Raw genomic sequence first — 16,031 nt, 5'->3', positions numbered from 1 at the left:
TATTGAGAATATCAGCCAGACTGTAGAGTTAAGAAGAGAGTAAGGAGAGATGAAGAGATGAAGTGGAAGCATCTATAATAGAAAGTCTTGTGAAATTCTTTAGTCATTAGACGTTTAATAATTACCTGATTGTGTGACCTTGGGCAAGTCACTTAACCCCATTGCCTTGCCAAAAAAAAAAAGCCTTTAGTCACAAGAGGGAGGAGAGGTACAGAATGAGAGCAGGGATGGATGGATGGATCAAATTAGGACTATTTTTGAGGATGATGGAGACATGAGCATGTTTTTTGGCATTAGGGAAACAGCCAATAGATGAAGGTGAGAGAGATTTCAGAATAGATCATTTAAATCTGAACCCCATCAGAAATAACAGCTGGCATTTTAATAGCGTTTTAAGGTTTGAAAAGTACTTTACAAACCTGTTATTTGATCCCCACAACAACCCTGGGGGGAAGGTACTGTTCTAATTCCCATTTTACTGAGGTGGAAACTGAAACAAAGGTTAAATGACTTACCCAAGGTCATATGACTAGGAAGTATCTGACGATTTGAACTCAGGTCTTCTGACTCCAGATTCAGTACTCTATGTCTAACTGACACATTATGCTGTACCATTTACAAAGCATTTTTCATACATTATCTCATAAAAACCTTAGCAACCCTGTGAGTAAATATTTTAGGCATTAAATGTTAGCAGAACTTGAGGCTTTATTGACATAGGAATCTTCTAGGTAAGGGCTCTCACTCACCAACGTGGGTCCTTGTTTTCTTTACCATTTAGTCTCAGTTTCCTAAAACTTTTGAAGATTAAGTAGTTTTTTTTAGTTATCCAGTCATTATATGGTAGAACCAGGACTTGAACCCAGGTCTTCTAGGCTTTGAGGTCAGCCATACTGCCCTTCTCCTATAAGTATTATGCTCCCCATTTTATGAATGCAAAAGATAAGTCTCAGAGATGTTACATAATTTGTCCATGCTCATACAGCTTTAAAACAGACTTCTCAGTTGGGGCAAATTTTTCTTTCAAAAGTTGATTTTAACTCATTCAATGAAATTCAGGCCTCAATTCTTTCTTTTTCTCTTCCCTTCAAATCCATTGGGGCTAAGTGATTTGTCTGGGGATCACACAGCTAGTATCACTTGGCTAAAGTTGGATTTGAACTCAGGTCCTCCTCTCTCCAGCGATAGTGGACCATCCATTGTGCCACCTCGTTACCTCCTTTCTAAGCTTAGAATTTCATTTGCTGGGAGTCAAGGATGGTGGGGATGTTAGTGGCTTCCTCCTGCCTTTGCACTCACCCTCCTCTCCCCACCCTTCTGTCTGCATGTAAATAGTTTTTATTTTTGTTGTTTTTTAAGCTATTTCCCTTTATGGTCTACCCTCCCCAAACCGCTCAGTCTGAGCCCTGGATCCCTCTTCTGAATCCCATTTTTGCTCCTGGCTTCCCCACTGTTGGGGTTGATTGGTCAAGTGTTGCCTCCCAGCTGTGTCTGGGAAGCTCCTCCCTTCGCCCCTCTGGTGTGCTCAGCTGTCCCTAATATCTTGTTAGCAGGGGTGCCAATCTCCCCTCTGGTTGGCCCGTCTGGCCCCAATTTAAAGGAGCAAGATTTTGGCAAAGAGAAAGATGCCTCGGACGCCTTCCAATTTGTTTTCCAGTTCATCCACTCCCCACCAGGACCCTTGTCATGTGCTTGTGGGAGGGTGAGGGTATGGAGAAACAGAGGGCAAACATGGTCACAAGGACAATGGGGGAATACCCAGGGGATGGGGGGAGCAGGTGGTCCTTTGTCTGGAGATGGAATGAGGGCAGATGGGCCCTCTCCCTGAGCTTACCCTCCCCATGCCCCACCGGCAGTCAGAGGACTCATCTCCCAAGGGATGGGGGATGATGCCAAATTCCTGCAGGACCCATTGGGAATATATTGGTGGGGACCTAGCTACAGCAAACATTTGTCCATTCAACTCTTTCTATTATAAACAAAGAATAGGTTTAGGATTTTATTTTGGGGGGGGTCAGGAAAGAGAAAAATACATTTGTGGGGAAGGACTTTGGAAAGATAGTGTAACCTCCTGGGGCTATGATAGGATATAATATCTAGATCTGAGGCCATCTGTGAAACTCCCTCATTGGACAGATGGGGAAACTGAGACCCAAGGAGATGGAGACTTGTCTAAAGTACATAGGGTTTGAATTCAGTTCTTCTGATTCTAAATCTATACCTTGCTACTCATCTCTTCTAAACTGAACTAGCAGAGTCCTTGATGAGCCACCTCTTACAGACCTCCAGTGATGGGGACCTTATTAACTCCCAGGTTTCCAACTTTCCTGTTTAGGAACTTTCTTTTAAACATCCAACTGACAGCTGCCTCCCTAGAGATTTAGGAATCCAGCCTGGATTCCTGACTCTTCTCCTCCGTGGGCCGTGACTGCCTTGTCATCAAATTAAATGAAGCCCCACCTGCCGGGAGAGAGCACCAGGCAGACTGTGGAGCTGGCTGGATCAGCTCTCAGGGGACTCATCACCCCAATCCTGCCCCTGGCTTGGCCTGTTAATGATGCTCAGCAGAGAGATTCCCAGCCTCCCCAACCCAGCTCATCTAGGCCAGGGGGGCCTCACTTGTGTCCTGTGCTCCTCAGCCTTCCTCGACTGGTCTGTGAGCCCAGTGCCAGATCAGAAGAGTCCTTCCAGACTGCAGGTTGGCAAAGCAGCTGCTTCTGGGGGCACCCATGCTTGCTAAAGAACTGAGGGGCATATCCAGCCCATGGAGCCAATGCATACGTCACCTCTGATATGTATTTCCTAAAAGCTGTGACTCAAGAAGACAGGACAGAGACTCTGTGTGTGATGAAATGGGGCAGTGGGCATAGCACTGGATCTGGTGGCCACTCCCAGCTCTATCCCTTATGAACTTGATGATCCTGGATAGGTCATTGTCACTGTCTGAGCCTTGATATCTTTGTGAAAGGAGGGTTGGATTAGGCACTCTTCTGTGATCCCATTACCTTAGAAGCTCAATGATTCTAGTCATCTTATGATTTGGGGCAAAACAATACACATCAAATGAACCGAAGAAATGGTCCTAAGGGTCTTTGGTCAAAAGCAGAGGGCACAAGGCTGATGGAGAATGAATGGAAAAATCATTCATTTCTTTTTATATAATGTTTTATGGTTTGCAAAATGCTTTTCATAGATGAGCTTCACAACAACTTTCTGAGGTAGGCACTGTAATTATCCCCATTTTACAGATGAGGGAGCCGGGTCTGCTTCCCCTCTCAGAATGTCTTCCCTGTACTCTTTATACATCTTGTATCTATCGAGTTGCTTATTCTTTTCCCCAACATTATCCCTCCCCTCCCCACATTAGAAGGTAAGCTCCCTGAGGGCAAGGACTGAATTTGTGTCTTTTTTTTTTATTCCCAAGTAGTTGGTGTGGCTACCAGCAAACAGAAAGCACTTAGTAGATGTCTATTGAATGCGATCTAAATAGAGAGATGATCAACTCGGAGAACTGATACAGATTTTTATATTCATGTTTATATGTTTACATGAACATATATGTATATTCACACATGTGTGCATTTATAAATACTCTATATATTATGTGTGTGCGGACACACATAGAAATCCCATAGCCAAGGTGGGAATTGGTTTTACTTGTTTTTATGTTTGTAACAGGTTATGTTTTTCTCACTCTTTCACCGAAGGGGGTGAGGGTGGAAGTGGGAGGGACAGGTTTGTAATGAGGTATATTTTTCGCACTGTTTCAATAAAGGGGATGAGGGTGGAAGTGGGAGGCACAAGCTTGGAATAAGTTATATTTTTCTCACTTTTTCAATGAAGGGGGAGAGGGTGGAAGTGGGAGGGACAGGTTTGTAATGAGTTTTATTTTTCTCACTTTTTCAATGAAGGGGGTGAGGGTGGAAATGGGAGGGAAGGAATTCAGACATGAAAATAAAATAAAATTGGACCTAAAAAAAGAGAACTTAAAAAAATCCTAAGACATATATGAGTTCTTTATGGTTTGACTTGAATCTGAAGGGGGTGGGGGCTGAATAGATTTTCCAGAAATCATATAGCTGGGAATTATGGGAGATAGGATTCTAATTTGGATCTTGATGATTCCCAGTCCTGAGCCGTAGCCACTATGCTAGGGAGGCAGCCAGAAGAGACCCAAAGGATGATGGAGAAGGAGCCAGGCTTGGGTTGGATGGGAAGGCGGATCCATGATCTGACATCTCCACTCTCTCCTTCCTTCTGCAGTTTGACCCTGGGAACACCGGCTACATTAGCACAGGCAAGTTCCGGAGCCTCTTAGAAAGCCACGGGTCCGAGCTGGACCCACATAAGAGAGAGGTGCTCCTGGCCCTTGCCGACAGCCATTCGGATGGACACATCTGCTACCAGGATTTCGTCAACCTGGTGAGCAAGCCAGTCCAGGTACTCGATCTCTGGGCCCCTCAGTTTCTTCAGGTTTGAGCCCCAACTGCTCTCTGGCAAAAGATTCATTGGAGTTCATATCCTTATTACACTCAATGGTGATGCCTTTGTGGGGGACAAGAGGGGGTGAGGCATCATCAGTGTCACATGACAGAGGGTACCTCACCGCTAGCCCTTTATCTTGGGCTATGTCTAGTCTAACTGGGACTGAATTTGGAGGCTGGGTATGGGTCTGGGTGGGTATGTGAAGGTGATGATGGTCATCAAACTGATCTAAGGGGAGATGAGATCAGGCAGAATTTCACATATATGATGGAAAAGATCTCAGATGAAGTAGCCTGTCCCATTAAACTCTATTAGGAAGAGCAACCACTAAACTTTCCATAAAGATCCCTGAGGGCCCCATGGGGACTTAACAAACAACATATTAATATTATCTGTTTTATCACTTTCTTATTTATTTTGCTAATGTTTTTCCAATTACATTTTTTTGTTTGTTTTTGCAAGGAAATGGGGTTAAGTGTCCAATTACATTTTAATCTGGTTCAGGCTGCCTTGGGGTGTTGTGGGGGGAGTTGAGCTGGGCTGGTAGGCCAGAAGGAGGAAACCAACCTTCTCACTCTAATTAGGCTACTGATTGAGTGTGGGAAGGCCATGGAAGTCTTCCCTCTTGGTTTCTCTTTTCCTGTCTTTAAAATGGGCATGATGGTTCTACCTCCTAAAGAGGGTCCCTGAACTCCATAAAAGAAATTAATGGGCAACCAGAGTGTATCCTGTGCAAATTGAACCACATCACCATAATCTATATGCCTTTATCCCAAAGTTTACTGAAAGGATATATATGTGCAAAATTAAATCTCATTCCATTTGTAAGGAGAAAAGAGAATGGAACTAGGGTTTTATTAAGTATCAGACCTTTACAAATATTATCTCAATTGATCCTCATGTTAATTCTGTGAGAGAGGGGCTATGATCATCTCCATTTTACAGATGAAGAAATAGAAACACACAGAGGGTGACTTGCCCCAGATCACATAGCTAATAGGACTCTGGGGTCCACTGGAGGCCCTCTCTCTCAAACTGTCTTTGAGGAGAGGGAATTGTGTCACAGGGAATAGAAAGCTAGTCTTCAAACTGGGAAGATCTGGGTTTGAGTCTCACCTCTGACAGATCCAGTCTGGGCAAATCAAACCACCTCTGAGGGCCCCAGACTCCTCCCTGAGGTCATTATGGACACTGAAGGGAATTTTCCTTACTTGGAGTTTTTAATGGATCAAATCACAGAACCTCAAGACTTATACATGTGATATCATTCTCATTTGTCTTGATAGCAAATAATTTCATCTGTGTGAAATTCTTCCTTCAGAATGATTAGGGAGGTAGTGTGGTATAGTAAAAGACCATAGAAGGTGGGGGTCAGGAAACCTGGGGCCTAGTTTGGTCTTTTCCACTAACTAAGGAACCTTGTTAGCAAGCCACAAACATTTATTCAGCACTTACTATTTCAACTGGGGAGTACAAAGAAAGACAATAATAATAATCATAATAATAATGCCCTCAAGGAGCTTATATTTAAATTAGGGAGACAACATGTAAATAATTAGGCGTGTTCAAGATATAGAGTAGACGGAAGTTAACTCAAGTTGGGAAGACACTAGTAGCAGCAGAGACTGGGAAAGACCTGCTGCAGAAGGTGAGCATTGAGCTGAGCTTTAAAGGAAATCAGGGAGGCAAAGATCAGAGGTGGGAGACGGAGGGTGGTGTCTGAGAAACAACAGCAAGGGTATCTAGAGAACTGAGTCTTGAAGGGGGTGAAGTATAAGAAGACAAGAAAGGTAGGAGAGCACAGACTTTGAAGAGTTTTAAATGGGAACTTCATATTTAATCCTGGAGTTCATAGGGAGCCACTGATGTTTATTGAGTAGGGCAGAGTGACATCATCCCACCTTGTAAAAGTCAGGTCCCCCTCTGGACCTTGGTTTTTTTGCAGCTCTAAAATGGAGGATGTTGGTTTCTTCCCATTCTAACTAATCTTAGTCACAGGATGACTTTGCCCTTGGGTCTGTAAATGTACAGGAATATGCATGGCTCTTAAAGGCTCAGTAGAACCCCCTCCCTTCCCTGCCAAGCCCGCTCCTGTGCCTGCGTCTGAGGTCCCTGCTCAGCTTGTTTGGAGGGAGCTTCCTTTCTCTTAGGAGAGACTCCTGGGAACATTTGAGAAACACAGAAGACAAATTGAGTTTAATGACTAGAGCCAAAGCACGATCCACAGGGAGGATGCTTGGAGGGTTACAGTGAGCTGATTAGAGTCCAGGCCTAATGAGATCAAGGTCATAGACTCAGGTCTTGTAGAGGCCTATCGGCTTCCCCCAGCCAGGGCTATCTGGATGGTCCGGGGAATAAGAGCATCCAGGCTGCCTCCCTACAGGATGGCAGGAATGTCATACTTCCATACAAAGGGGCTCCATGCCATCAGCATTTGTTTCTTTAGAGTTAGCCATTAATTGGTGGAAAATAAAGTTCATTGAAGGGAAAACTTGTCTTCTTTGGAGTGGAGCTGACCCTAGAGGAGAGGAAGGGGCAGTCTTGACCTTGTGGATGGGTTGCATGAGTGGATGGACTGAATGAAGGAGGCCATTCCTATCTCAGACTTAAGTATCAGCATTGGGTTCCGAGTTTGTGTGTGTGTGTGTGTGTGTGTGTGTGTGTGTGTGTGTGTGTGTATGTGTAGACATTAGGGATGGGAGGAAAGAAAATGTGTCTGCAGATATGAAGAAGAGGAATGAAAAAGAGTGTCTATGAGTGTCTTGTTTTGGCATATCTATGATAGTTGGGGAGAGGAGAAAGTATGTGAATGTCATTCTGTATGTCTGAACTTTGGAGAGAAAAAAAAGTGTGAATGATAAGAGAAGAAAGAAAACCTGTGATATTTAGGAAGAGGAGAGGGTGTGTGTGTGTGTGTGTGTGTGTGAATCTATTTGTAGCTATTAGGGGGAGAAGGTGTCCATTTCTATTTGTAGATGTTGAGAAAGAAGAAGGTATATGTATGTGAATGTGCATTTCTGTGTGTCCGTGAAATTTGGGAAGAGATAAAATTCATGAATATTGTTCTGTATGTCTGCAGGTTTGAGGGAAAGAAAAGAGAAAGTGTGTCTGAAGAGAAAAGGTATCTGTGATAAGAGGAGAGAGGAGAGAAAGGGTGTGTGTGTGTGTGTGTGTGTGTGTGTGTGTGTGTGTGTGTGTGTGTTTATGTTACCATCTATAGATATCAAAAGAGATAAAAGAGAGAGTGGGTGAGTGTTTGGTAAGAGGTTAAAAAGGCTGAAGAAATGTGGTCCCCCTCTCAAGAGTTGGAGAGAAGAAACACTTACACTTGAAACCACTGATTAAGTTGTATTTCAAAGCAATCTCTGAATCAGAGCAAATAAATGGAGTGGAAATGAAATGCTAGAAGGCCCAGGAATAGAGGAGTTGAGGAGATTCCAGAAGGATGGTTCCAGAAAGTTTCTTGGGCTGGGGTGGAGGACTTGCAGCACACTCTCTGTGACTGCCTTTGTTGGCAATATGCCTCAGCCTTCTGCCTGCCAGGCACTGTCTCCTTTGCCACTGGACCTCCTGCAGCTTCAGTTCTTTGGAGATCGTGATGTGATGTGATTTGCAGCCAGGGAGCATTGTTGAGAAAACGTTGTAATGGAAAAAAAAAGAAGGGCTTTGGGGGGCAGGAGCAGTCTAGCTTTCTCGATGTCCTCCAGCTCCCTTATTTAATCCTGAGCCAGAGTTATCGTCCTCCTTACACATGATTGAATAATAATAGTTCACTTTCCAGGAGCTCTTTACAGTTATAGTTCACTTTCCGGGAGCTCTTTATAGTTTCCAATGTACCCACTCACCATAGTCTTGCATGTTGACACCTGCTCTGGACTTTTTGCCTTCACAGAATTGCATGCAGGTGTCTGGGTCCAGGCTTCCATAGGTGAAGTGGACTATTTGAAGCCCAGAACAATCAGATAATCCCCAGACGGCTGCTCTGGTCATAGCTAGAGAGCTATGTTTATCAGACTTGAGGATTATAAAGAAGTGGCTATGGAGGAGCACCAGGAAGACAGACATTTCCTCACTGTTAATCCTTCACCTCACTGTGACTGGAAACCAGGTTCAAAAAGAGGTTGGGTTAGTCAATCAATAAACATTTCGTCACCCAAGCAATATTTTGAGTGTTAGGGCACAAAGATGGTTAAAGACAAAATCTGCCCTCAAGAGGGGTCAACCACAGTCTAATGAAGAAGGCAATAGGCAAACAACTATGTACAGGTTATATTCAGGATAAATTGGAGATAATTAACAGAAAGAAGACACTAGAATTAAAGGGGAATATAGAAATTGAGAAAGAAGGGGAAGAAAATGTGTGTGTATTTCTGTATGTCTATCTGTGATATTTGGGGAGAGGAAAGAAAGAAAATATATGAATGTCTTCCTGTTTGTCTGCAGATTTCAGGGGAACAGGAAAGAGAGAGAGAAAACGTGCTTGAAGAGAGAAGAAAGCTTGTCTGTGATGGGCAGAAGAGAAAAGATCTGCCTATCTGTTAAACTTCAGTTGGAACTTGAAGGAAGCTGGAAGGCAGAGATGGAAAGGAAAAAATCATTCTAGAGACCAGGACAGACAGGACAAAGACCCAGGGTCAGGAGATGGAGTGGTTGATCCATTAGTCGAGGAAAGAGTTAGCAACCTGGCTGTATTGTGTAGAGCCAAGATGAGGATGTGGTTAGCGTGGTCTTCGGCAGGGGTGGCATACAGCTTCAAAAGAAGAGACTGCAATTGTCCTCACTAAACTTGAAAGTCTAATAAAATGCCTTCACTGCTTGGAGCTGGGGGGGGGGTGTCAATGAATGTTCTGAAAATGAGCTTAACTGGGAGCCGGTGATACTGGCTTTGGAATCTGCTCTGCTTATCTTACCTATGACCTTGAGGCATTTATTTAAATTCCCTGGATCTCAGTTTCCTCATCTATAAAATGAGAGGGTTGGACTTGGATCATAGACATAAAATAGGAAGGAATCTTGGAGACTATGTAGGATGACCCCCACATTATGGATGAGAAACTAAGACTCAGAGAGGTTAGGTGACTTACCCAATGTCACTCAAGTCCTAAGTGATAGAGGAAAGATTTGAACCCAAGTCTTCCTTCTTTAAATCCATTGTATCATACTGCCTCTCCATAACTCTAATATGTTATTATCTTAGCCCATTCCTGGTCTCTTATGCTGGGAACTTCCCCTCCAAAGATTCTGTCTGCTTGGGAAATAGAATAGATATCTCTTGCCCTGGGAGGCTCCAGCATCCATCTCTCTTGCTCTTTCCCAGTTCTCTCCCTCCTGCCTGTCTTTGTCCCTTCTATCATCTTTTCCAGGAGCACTGAAAATTACATCTCTTAAAGGAAAAAATAGAGCTATCTGGACTTTTTTTTTCAAATTCCTAAAGCTTACAGGGAATGTATTTTTCCAGGGATTGGCATCTCCGAGAGTGGTATGAGTGGGGAAGTTTACAAGATCCTGGATCACATTCACTCTAGTTTCTTCCTTTTCCCCCAGTTTTTTTATGCTCTTTATCCTCACAAGGAAATGGCTATATCTGACCCCATCTCAAGATGACCTTAGTAGAAGGAAATGCCCAATTTGAGATTTCATTTCTCTTCTTTTCTCCATAGATGAGCAACAAGCGGTCCAACAGCTTTCGCCAGGCCATCCTACAAGGCAACCGGCGCCTGTGCAGCAAGGCATTGCTGGAGGAAAAAGGACTGAGTCTCTCCCAGCGGTTGATCCGCCATGTTGCCTATGAGACCCTACCTCGTGAAATTGATCGCAAGTGGTATTATGACAGCTACACCTGCTGCCCCCCACCCTGGTTCATGATTGCCATCACTCTCCTGGAGGCAGGTGGCACTTCCTGGGGAGATGGGAGATGGGTGGAGTGAAGACCTAGAGACATGCCCCATCAGATATGAGGTGAAGTGAGGAGTAGTGGAGAAGGGCAGGTGAGATGCTAACAACTCTACAGAGAAAGTATGGAGAATGAAGAGCAAATTCCCATTTGTGATTTCAGGAAAATTCTGTTTAAAAAACAACAAACCATCTCACACCCTCCATGAAACAAATACTTTCCAGTCCTTATTTGATGAATGGTCCTCTTTCATCATCCGTTACAACAAAATCCAAAAAAAAAAAATAACTAAAGTATTTAGGCAACCCATTAGTATTCACTGTACTAAAATACAGCCCAGTTTTTTTTAAATTCTAAGTCAAATTTTTTCAGTTGCTCTTCAATGAGTACCATTAGCCACTCCGAACCTCAGTTTCTCTCCCTGTAAAATGAGAATAACTCCCTTTCTCTGCCTCATAGGCTTTATGAAAGATTAAGCATAAAATTTCTTTGAATATAGAAGCATTAGGGGCAGCTAGGTGGCGTAGTGGATAAAGCACCGGCCTTGGAGTCAGGAGTACCTGGGTTCAAATCCAGTCTCAGACACTTAATAATTACCTAGCTGTGTGGCCTTGGGCAAGCCACTTAATCCCATTTGCCTTGCAAAAACCTAAAAAAAAAAAGAATATAGAAGCATTAGATATCAATCAGTCAATCAACAAAATTAATTAAGCATCTGCTCTGTTTTATGTGCTGTATCTAGGGAATAGAAAGGGGGCGGAATGAAAAACAGTTCCTACACTCAATGAGTTTACATTTTACACATTGATATAAATAATCTAGACAACCTGATAGTGTGTGTGAAAAGTGCTTGGCTTGAAGTCTTGCTCTTAAGTTAAATCCCTGCTTCCAACACTTACTAGCTGTATGACTGTAAGCAAGAGTCACTTACCTTCCATGACTCAGTTTCCCTACTTGTAAAAATAAAGATAACAATGCCCATAGAACCTGCCTCACAGGGCTGCTATGAGCTTCAAATGAGCTGTGATACTTTGTAAACTCTAAAGTACTATATAAATATCAAGGTCAGAATTAGGGACTTATTTTTTTCTAAGTTTTGTTTTGTGTTAGGCTTGTGATTTCATTGTCATTTTGGCAGCTAAATGACAAAACGAGTGAGTTGATGACCTTTAGAGTCAGGGAGACTTAAACACTTACTAGCTGGGCAAACTTGGGTGAATCATTTAACCTTTCTTAGCCTCAGTTTTCTCAACTGTAAAATGGGGACAATAGTACCTACCTTTAGGGTTGTTGTAAAGATCATAGATGTTTGCAGAATGCTTAGCAAAGTGATTACAGGCACTATTTAATTTTAGTTAGAGGGAACTCTCAATAAGGAAACCCCCTCCGTCAATGTAGATGAGTCCTTGCTTGTGCAATTTATAAAGATTTACCTGAAATCCTTAGAGATTATGTAGATTGGGCTTGCTGGTCTACCAGTCAGAACCCTCACCATGGACTCCTCAAGCAATATTTTTTCTACTCAGACGATCAGGAAGTCTTGTCAGCTACCCAGACCTTAAGCCATTGAGGCCAGGTTGTCATAGTTTTAATGAGTATTTTGAAACATTATGTGCTAAGCTCTGTGGAATTCAAATATAAACAGATGCCCCACACTCAAGGAGTATTCTTAGAGATAATAATAGTTCACATATAGCACTTTAAGGCTTGCCAAATGCCTCCCATATGTTATCTCATTGGATCTTCACTACAATAAGGGGTGTGTGTATATTTGTGAATCTGACATTATTATCCTTATAATAATGCACACACGCAAGACATTATTATCATCCCCATTTGACATAAGAAAACTTCAGTGAAGAAAAATTTGCCCAGGGTCTCTCAGTTAGTTAGAGTCTAAGGCAGAATTTGAACTCAGGTCTTTCTGACTCCACATCAAGCATTGTGCATTATACCTTCTGGCAATCTCAATAGCCAGTATATATCAGAAACAGATCTTGAACCCAGGTTGGTCCCTAAGCTGAAGTCTACACTCCAAACACCACTCTATGCTGCCTCTATAAATATAAGTTATTATTGTAAATATATGTATGTACATCCACATATATGAACACAAATCCATATTATAATATATGTGATGTGACATCTCAGTAGAGGTACACATACCTGGTTTTAATTTTTTTAATTTTTTAAAATATTTTAATAGAGTCTCCTGTTAGTCTATTCATCTGAATAGAAGTCGCCTAATTTAAGATAGAATTTAGAAATATTTGAATTGAAGACAGTATAATTTCTTAATCATACTATTCCTTCCCACCTGCCCCACCACCAATTTCTTTTGGATGTCCAGCCTAGTCACTGGAAACTCTCCAGGCTGTCTTTCCCCAGATATTCATGATGTCTTTCCCCGCATTCCAGCTCCTTCACCAGTTATAGATTTAACTATCTCATCAACAGTGAAGTTTCTACCCAATCAAACAGTAGTGTAATAACCAAGCACCACTAGTTCTTTCGTTTTCATCACAACACAGAAGGCTTGATCCGCTGACCTGAGCACATTTGGTCTGTTGCTATGACTTCTTCCCATGTAGTTTTATATGCAATGGCAATTTTCAAATTTCATTTGAGCCTCTCAGGGCTCCTATGAGGTAGGCAGCACTTTGCCCATTTTACAGATGGGGAAACTGAGGTCCAGGGAGTCATGGGTATGTAACAGCAAATCTTATGACTCCAACTGGTGCTCTTCCCACTCTTCCCTTCTGTTTGTGTTGTTCTGGAACTGAAGCTTAAAGTCCTATGCTAATCCATTTATTAACTCCTGTTTGAAATCTTATAATGATGAAGATGACTTAGAAGACATATTTACTGTCAGTCATCAACAGCCTTTATGTTTGGTTAATGCTTCAATGGACAGAATGGTTCCCTGGAGTCCTGAGGAAAGGACTTACTACTCCCACAGTGCTGGAGGTTGTAGCATAGCTCACTGAGCACAAGAGTAGTATTATAGAGTAGCTTCCAATTTAACCAGAGGTCATCTTGTATCAACATCAGTTATGTGGAACACATCAGGTCAGGGGGGACATGTTTGGAAGCAGTTGCCACAAAACCTGTAAAGAGGTCTGTTCACCTCTCAGCCTAGTCACCTGTATTTTAAACACAAGGGTAATGGGCTTGGCTATCTGGCTAGCTATTTTTACTATATGAATTTATGGAGAAGAAATACAAAGAAAATATGTACAAATGAATAGAAAGTAACTGAAAACAAGACAACTTGAGAGGCAGTTGAAAGGATCAGCAAAGGATTCATTTCATTAAAAAAAGTGATGCTTGACTGGAGGAAGAGAGGGCTTCTATGAGGCAAAAGTGAGGAAGGAAGGAATTCTAGGCATGGGTACTGGTCAGAAATTGCATGGGAATGTGAGAGGGAAGTGGGGTCTTAAAGCTTAGAGAGCAGAGAGGCTTGCCACTGGGCTTATAACTCTTCTTTTATTTCCCACATTTTTGCAAATAAGGTACTTTGAAACTTAAAGTATTGGATAAATGTCAGCTAATAATAATAATAATTAACAATAATAATATGGAGTAGCATTGTGTACTTCATGATAACTAACGATAGTAATATAGAGTAGCGAGTGTAATGCACTTTCAATAGGATTTTCCCAATGACTGAGCCATAATGAACAATTTTGACACCTGGGGCAAGCAGCAAGAACAATTAGCTTTTAAATGATAAGACTGATAAGACCATTGATTTAGAGCTAGAAGAGACCTTCTGTGTTAATCTAGTCAATCTCTGTCATTTTACCTACTAAGAAATAAAAAACCCAAAGAGGGAGGACAAATTCAGCTGAGTGGGAGGGAAGGATTAGTTACTATAGTGACTTCTAAGACATTGAAAGAATTCATATGTTGTTTCTCTCTAAATTTAGGTGCCCTAGGGCAGAGCCCTGATCACCTCACCCTAGTTACAGCTTGTTTCCTGGGTGATAGAGGTAGTTCTAATTCACTTTAGGAACTCTGAATGTTAGCAAAAGGAGGTGGGTTCCCAGGCATTTCCAGCCTTAGTAACAGAGACTCTGCATTTCTTGGCTTTTGTCCAGATTGCCTTTTTTCTCTACAATGGGGTGGCCTTGGATCAGTTTGTATTGCAAGTCACCCACCCCCATTACCTGAAGAATGCTTTAGTTTATCATCCCCAGCTCCGAGCCCAGGCCTGGCGCTACCTTACCTACATCTTCATGCATGCAGGGTAAGTACCAATCTCCCTGTCTTCTCTCTCCAAGTCAAGATAATTCATAATGTAATCTGTGATGTTAAGGGGTTATTTAATAAAGGAAAGAAAATAAGGTAGCTAGAATGATGGACTGAAGTAGGATTCATTCATCCCCTACCTCTGATATTTGCTGGCTATGTGACCATCAACAAATCACAGCCTCTCTGAGCTTCAGGCAACTCTGAGATTCATTTATTTATGACTTATTTACTTGCTCTGAGACTTCCTTATGCAGTTGTTCCAAAGAAGAACCTAGTCATATGATTTTGTTGCTTATTTTGGAAGGTTACTTGATTATTCTTTTTGTTGTTGGTTCTTAAGTATATAATGAATAAGCTTTAAGAGTAGTAGAGAATAAAAATACATTCATTACATCACGGATCATGGATATGGAGTTGGAAAGAATTTTGGAATCTTGTAGTTCAACCTATTCAGAAATTCTAGGGTTGGTATTCATTTTTTTCAGTCACATCCAACATTCTATAAACCCTATTTAGGGTTTTCTTGGCAAAGATATTAGAATGGCTCACTATTTCCTTCTTCAGCTCATTTGAAAGATGAAGAAATTGAGGCAAACAGAGTAGAATGACTTGACAAAGGTTCACACAGCTAGTAAGTGACTGAGGCTAGATTTGAATTCAAGTCTTCCTGACTCCAGTCCCAAAGGTCTATCCTTTGTACCACCTTTGATATATAGGTAGTATAAAAAGATTATAATAATAGAGATTTAAAGCTGAAAAGGACCCTAGATGTCATCTTATCCAGTGCCCTCATTTTATAGTTGAAGGAAACTGAGGTCCACAGAAGTTAAGTGATTTGCCCAAGATCTCATGGAGTGACAGAGGCAGAATTTTAGCCCAGATCCTTTGACTTTAGGACTAGTGCTTTTTCTCTTATCCCAGATCCAAAATGACCAAGCTGGAATGCCAGGCCAGGTACTTTGATTCTAGAACTGATGACTTGCTACCTCCCATTCAGATTTAATGTAGTAAAAAGAAGGATAGAAAGCCTGGCCCAAATTCTTTCTACCTGTGTGACCTTGGACAAGTCTCTTTTTTCCTCAGGTCTTCTTTTTTTTCATTTGTAAAAAATAAAATAAAATAAAAATAAAAAAAGGAGGGGGGTTGGACTATATGCCCCCCACCCAGGTCATTTCTAGGCTTAGAGCTATGATCCCATGAATTGGTAAAAGTGTCCATTGAATTTTTAAGGGGTCAGGGTTATGGTGTAAAGGACTAGGGATCGGGTGGGATAGAGTGCATGATACCATTCCCCCCCACACACACTTTCTACTCCTCTGTGGATTATTTCCAGAGTCCTAGCCAGGGAAGATACGTGAGGGTCATCCCCCTGACTTGAATCGATATTTTTTATTCCTAT

The 16,031-nt window shown here is 42.0% G+C and overlaps 1 protein-coding gene across 2 annotated transcripts in view; it reads left to right on the top strand.

Annotated features, from left to right (window-relative positions):
• Positions 1–16,031, top strand: part of RHBDL3 (rhomboid like 3) — a 69,441-nt gene that overhangs the window by 19,292 nt on the left and 34,118 nt on the right. For both annotated transcript variants that reach the window (XM_074188967.1, XM_074188966.1), the window contains 3 exons: positions 4,264–4,422; positions 10,146–10,370; positions 14,479–14,627. In XM_074188967.1, coding sequence (XP_074045068.1) covers positions 4,264–4,422; positions 10,146–10,370; positions 14,479–14,627 — 533 coding nt within the window. The remainder of the gene's footprint in view (positions 1–4,263; positions 4,423–10,145; positions 10,371–14,478; positions 14,628–16,031) is intronic.

This window comes from Macrotis lagotis, chromosome 5 (assembly GCF_037893015.1).
Source record: "Macrotis lagotis isolate mMagLag1 chromosome 5, bilby.v1.9.chrom.fasta, whole genome shotgun sequence".
Lineage (NCBI taxonomy): Eukaryota > Metazoa > Chordata > Mammalia > Peramelemorphia > Peramelidae > Macrotis > Macrotis lagotis.
Note: the sequence above shows the minus strand (reverse complement) of the source record. Positions and strands in the feature narration are given on the sequence as shown.